Source organism: Amphibalanus amphitrite, unplaced genomic scaffold (genome assembly GCF_019059575.1).
Source record: "Amphibalanus amphitrite isolate SeventyFive unplaced genomic scaffold, NRLGWU_Aamphi_draft 000015F_arrow, whole genome shotgun sequence".
In the NCBI taxonomy this organism is placed as follows: Eukaryota; Metazoa; Arthropoda; class Thecostraca; order Balanomorpha; family Balanidae; genus Amphibalanus; species Amphibalanus amphitrite.
In genome coordinates this window covers 1,888,398-1,893,968 of record NW_024881511.1, presented here as the reverse complement: position 1 = coordinate 1,893,968, position 5,571 = coordinate 1,888,398, and the positions used below count along the sequence as shown (strand labels likewise).

Below are 5,571 nucleotides of genomic sequence, written 5' to 3'. Positions count from 1 at the left end.
CCGAGAGACAAGTTTGTGATCTGCATATACAGCACGACAGGCCAGTCCGCCGCCAGTTGCAGCGAGAGTGATTCGAAACCATCTCTGCATAGGGAATCAGAATCAACAAGCCACTATACATGGTATTATTGTTATGTTTATTTACATATAGTTACCGACAACATACATAGATTCAAAACTAAAAATGCAAATGTGGCGTTGCAATGCCATGACCATTTCAAAAGTGATGCATTATCGCACTCCGCCGATTGTTTGTTTGTCCAAAGAGAGACCTCAGTCCAACCGTAACCCGTTTGGTGAGAAGCTATTTTACATGGCACTACCTTCGGCTTCAGAGCCAAAGCCGCGTACAAGGGGATAAAGTCAGGTAAACGGGATAAGCGGCTGATACCAAAGGATCTGTTGCCACGAATCTGGTCTAAACATGACATGCTGAAGGGAAAATTGTCTAAATGTCACACTAAGCTTTGCTCCTTTTACTTCATGGCTGTTCGGTGTCGAAGGGAATATTCACGTTCCATTCACCGATTGCATGCTTTATTGCTCCGTCACTCACCAAAAGGCTTTCCCCCTCGCACACGACTCTCCCTGTCCCAAGCGCCGGCAGGAACTTTATAAATCACATGGTTTACCTGACACGCTGCCTCGATTTGAAAACCCGGGACCCGGCTCTACCGTCCGCAGTCCCATAGGCCGCACTCCACATTCAAACTCCCCTCCTACTCTCCCTCCTCTCTCTCTCTCTCTCTCTCTCTCTCTCTCTCTCTCTCTCTCTCTCTCTCTCTCTCTCTCTCTCTCCCTCTCGCTCCGCTCCGCTCATCCCTGTCCCAAATTCCGTCTCAGCCTTTGTTTCTCGGTATTCCCATGGCAGCCGCTCATTTTTTGGGTATCTCCACAGTTCCACCTAAGCTCACGTCCCCAATGACCCAGTCTCGTTCTCTTCCTTCGCTTCCACCTTGACCGTGTACTCTCGGAGCTCCATCGACTGTCCCGCCGGCGCGCCGACTGGCCGAGTGGCGCGCGCGGGACCGCGGCTCCCGCCGGCCGCCTCTCCCCTCCCCGCGGCGTCCCGCGTCGCGCGCCACCCCAGCGCGACTCGTGCCGTGGGCCGTGGCGCGCGCCGTGGGGCGGGGCTTCGCGCACTAGGGTACAAGTAGGACCGGCGGCGCGGCGCGCGCCCAGTCGCCCTGCCGCCGCCGTCGCGCGAGCCAGCCGCCGTCGCGTCGCTCCGCGCGTCCTTTTCCGTTGCGTTTTGTTCCGTTTGTCATGTCTGCGATGGGGGTGGTGCCGATCCGGCCGAGTCCGCAGAAGGTGACGACGACCACCTGCGTGCTGCTCACCACGTCACCGGCGCCGGTGACGACGGCTCTGAAGGCGCCGGTGCGCCGCCAGGAGCCGGCCGTCCGGCCCAACCGGCGCCGACTCGGCTACTCGTCGTACATTCCGCCGCCGCAGCCGTCCAACGTGCTGCGCCGCAACGCCCGCGAGAGGAACCGCGTCAAACAGGTCAACCACGGCTTCGCCGCCCTCCGCAACCACATCCCCAGCGCGGCCAAGAACAAGAAGCTGAGCAAGGTGGACACCCTGCGCCGCGCCGTCGAGTACATCCAGAGTCTGCAGGCGCTGCTGGATGAGAGCGACGCTGAGGGAGCGCCGTCAGCGACTCAGAGCCAGCCGTCTTCATGTCAGCCGTCTCCGCACCAGCCGTCTCTTCATCAACCGTCCTCTCTGCAGCCGTCACCGTGTCTTCCCTCCGCTCACCTTCCCTCCCCGTGTCTGCCCTCTCCCTGTCAGCCGTCGCCGCAGACCCTGACTCCCTCCAGCGGCTGCAGCGCCGACAGCGGCTACGGCGAGCAGCGCGGCTTCTTTCTGCCGTCTCCTGCGACCGGCTCGGTGGCCGGCCCGCACCTGGCCTCGCCCTGCTCAGACGCCTCCTCTCCGGCGCCGTCCTACTCGTCGGAGCCGACGCTGCTGACGTCACAGTACGACCAGTACGAGCCGTACACACCGGCCGGCTTCAAGGAGGAGTCGTACGCGGACGCTGAGCCCATTAGCGCAGAAGATGAGGAGCTCCTGGACGCCATCGCCTGGTGGCAGTGCAGCCAATAACCGTCCGAAGCCCGTCCGGCTATCACCGTCCACACGCACAGGTGAGAGAATGACCGAAACGTTTATTTATTTGACTAATTAGCGAGACATTCTTTTACATTTTCGTTAATTGCGTCAGACCCATGTGCCGTTACAACTGTTATTGTTCTTCTTTTTTTTTGCTGCACTTTTTGTATGAAGGGATTGATCGGAATTTTATCAGCACTAACGCCAATTTATCTATATAGTTTGAGGTCTCGGTATGTCAATTTTCAAAGGACATGTTTTTCATCTTCGGTAAACGGACAGCTCATTCAGGCGTTTTTTTTTTCCGGTCGGAATGGGTTTCGGAAGCGCGGTGGCTGTCTGAGAGGCGCGGTGGGTCCGGTGAGGGGCCGTCGGAGCGGGGTCCGCGGCAGATCCTCTGTGTCTGTCTCCCCGACATCCGCTCGGCGGCGGCGCCGCCACCATTACCTGCCGGCCGCGCGGCCAGGAAGCGGCCGCCGCCGCTCCGCGCTTGGCCGCCGCTCCGTAGCGGTGGACGGTGTCGCGGGCGGAAGCCGCCTGTCCCCCGACCTGCCCGCCGAGCTGAGAGGTGGCAGACACCGGCGCCGGACGCCACTTCCACCCGACATTTGCATAACCCAGCACGGCGCCTGCCCCCGGCAGCGGAGCCACCATTCATCATACAGCTCACGGGAAATATATGTAAAACTGGCTCAACTCCGCAAGAAATTCGTTGCCAAATTTACTCGGTGGCTATTCATAACGTTGGAATCGTAAATCTCACCAGAAATACCTGTCCAGCTACCTGCCTCTCTCACGCATTTTTCTCGGTTCCTTCGGTTTTTCTAATCAAGACCTTTTGTCCCCTTTGAGCCGGTGGGTTCCCTTTCATTCGCGTCAGACGGTCGCTGGCTGAAGGGACGGCGAAAATAGTGGGTCGCGCCGACGGGGCGCGCGGTGCCGGCACCCCCTGCCAGTCGTCCTTCTCTCAGCACCCGCTCCTGAAAGCGCGCCTGGGAAACCGACTCTCTTCAAGTTTAAGCTTTTTTTACTGGGTTCCTGTGAATGCAGCCCACGTGGAGCGCGGCCGAGCATTGGGCATTTTTTGTCGTCTGTGTTTTTGCCGTCTTGTCACGACGAGCTGTCAGCGCGCGTTCAGAACTAACGGCGTCTTCTCCGTCTCTGTTCACAGGTGGAGATTCTAGTCAAAGCTGACTGGCCTAGTGCTGCTGAGGCTCACAGTCGCCGCCGCCGTCATCCGCCGTTCGTCATCCGTCATCTGCTGTCCGCCATCAGTCGTCATCACTGCGCCCCCGCCGTCATCGTCGCCTTCAGATGTGCTGCTCGTCAGTGGAGGATGCCGCCAGCGCTACACCGGTGGAAACCGACCAGTCGCCAATCGTCCACGATCGCCCGTCTACGTTCGGCAGACTCCCGGAGGAGAGGTGCCTCTCAGTGCGTCCGGTCGCCGTCAGGCCGTCTGCCAGCGCGTCCGTCGCCGCCGGTTGTACACGAGCCGACTCCAACACCGACACCCGGCGTCCAGATCCCGTAACCTAGCCGGCCCTCGCGTCGGCCGATCGGATCGCGCATTAATTGGACCAGCCTTTCGGGATAAAGGGACACCATCAACATTCATCAATCGTGACGCGCGACCACCCAAAAAAACTCGACCGAGACGCGTTTCTCCGGCTCCTGGCAGGTGCCCGCATGACCGCAGAAGCGCATCGGGATAAGGAGTCAGCCCGTTCTAATGATTTGACATGACCTGGCGAGGCAAAGCGACCTGACATGCCGTGACCTGACCTGACCTGAATTGGCCAATGTATGGCTTATAATTGTGATGCAGTGTCTTGATGCCCAGTGCCTTGCTTGTTTGTGCCAGCTGCTCAATATTCATATCAGTCTGTGTTCGGCCGTGATATGATTAAACTGGTAGCATCATCTCTCTGTAGATATGCCTTGTTGGTCAGCTGTTGACAGTTTGCGGGATCTCTATAAGGAGCGTATACCGCTGCATTGTTTGAACTATGTCAGGCACATCGGTGTGTGATTTATCGACCCATGTTTTTTATCACTGTCAACAAAGCCATCGCTATTTTGTATCTTTTTACAGCAATTTGTACATTTTTAGATAATCTTAGTGTAGCTGAAGCATTGTACATAATAAGTGTATGTACAAATTTCATCTGTGACGTTACCCTTATAGCGACAATAAATATGTGACTAAGAACAACATACGAGTATTCTCTGCGGCTGGCATTTTAACAATGAAGTTGTTACGAGCATATGTTCAACATCAGTCGATGGCAAATAAATAAGGCCAATAAATATTGCAATTGCAATCTAATGAAAGGATAATTATACTTTAGTGCGAGACAGACTTAACATACATACGGGTAATACCTACCTACATACCTACTAAGAATCTATGATGTGCTTTAGAATTAGTAAAACATAGAACAAGGGGAAAACAAGGAAAGCAAGGATAAACACCACAATAGGTAAGAAAGGGAACACTGCAACCCTATGAAGTTATACTGTAACACTATGAAGAATTAGAAATCCGCAGTATTCGTACCAGTTTCAGCCGTACGCTTCAGTTGGAGGCTGCAACTCGTGTGACGCAATCTAACAGAAGGCTCTTAGCTTTATCAATGTTTCAATAGTCTCAAGTTTATCACCTCTATAGGAAGCACCCAAGCCAGATGTGAATATTTGCATCGGTGACATTTGTCAACACTCATTGAGCTCCTGTATTTGCAGACACTTTGATCTTTCAGAAATCAAGTGGTTCAAGGAGTTCTAGGAAAGCTAGCAATGGCGACTTACGCTGTTTTCAACGTGTCTTCTATATAGGCTATAATGATGATATGGATAATCGCTCCTCAACCTGGGTTTCGAAATGGCTTAGCAGAGAGATCCGACATCGTTAGCTAAACTTAGCTAATCCGCAACAGATTTGCCTACTGGAGATAACTTGAGATAACTTAACCCTCGCCCATGTAGGGGGGGTTGGTGCAACCCCCCCCTGAGGTTTTTCGGAAATAGTGCAAAAACGGCGGCGCGCAGCGCCGCCAAATTTTGGGTACCTTATGGGGCAAACCTTGCGCATCTTTTGATAAAAAAAATTTGACCGGGTCATGTCAGGTCACGGAGTTATGACGTCACAAAGGGAACAGCCTCCGGCCGGATTTTCACAAACTGAGTGCCAACGCCCGAGGTTTCCTGCCGGTGGTACGGAGATCGGTTGATGGATCGTGATGAAACTTCCCATGCATGTTGGGGCAAGTATTGGCTATCATATGGTATAAGAAACTTGACCGGGTCAGGTCAGGTCACGGAGCTATGACGTCACAAGAGGAACAGCGTCCGGTACTATTTTTGAAAAGCGCCCGAACCACTATTTTGCTAATTCTTGTCACCTCAATGGGAATATGCAGCAATATTAGCTTCTATAGGGAGCAAATGGACCTC

At 54.3% G+C, this 5,571-nt stretch overlaps 1 protein-coding gene across 1 annotated transcript; it reads left to right on the top strand.

The window, feature by feature from the left end:
- Positions 1-1,195: 1,195 nt before the first annotated feature.
- LOC122386232 (achaete-scute homolog 1-like) lies at positions 1,196-4,330 on the top strand. Its single transcript, XM_043375235.1, has 2 exons — positions 1,196-2,150; positions 3,287-4,330. Exon 1 carries the CDS (start codon positions 1,267-1,269, stop codon positions 2,107-2,109), a length of 843 nt encoding a protein of 280 aa, XP_043231170.1. The 5' UTR covers positions 1,196-1,266; the 3' UTR covers positions 2,110-2,150; positions 3,287-4,330.
- Positions 4,331-5,571: the final 1,241 nt, after the last annotated feature.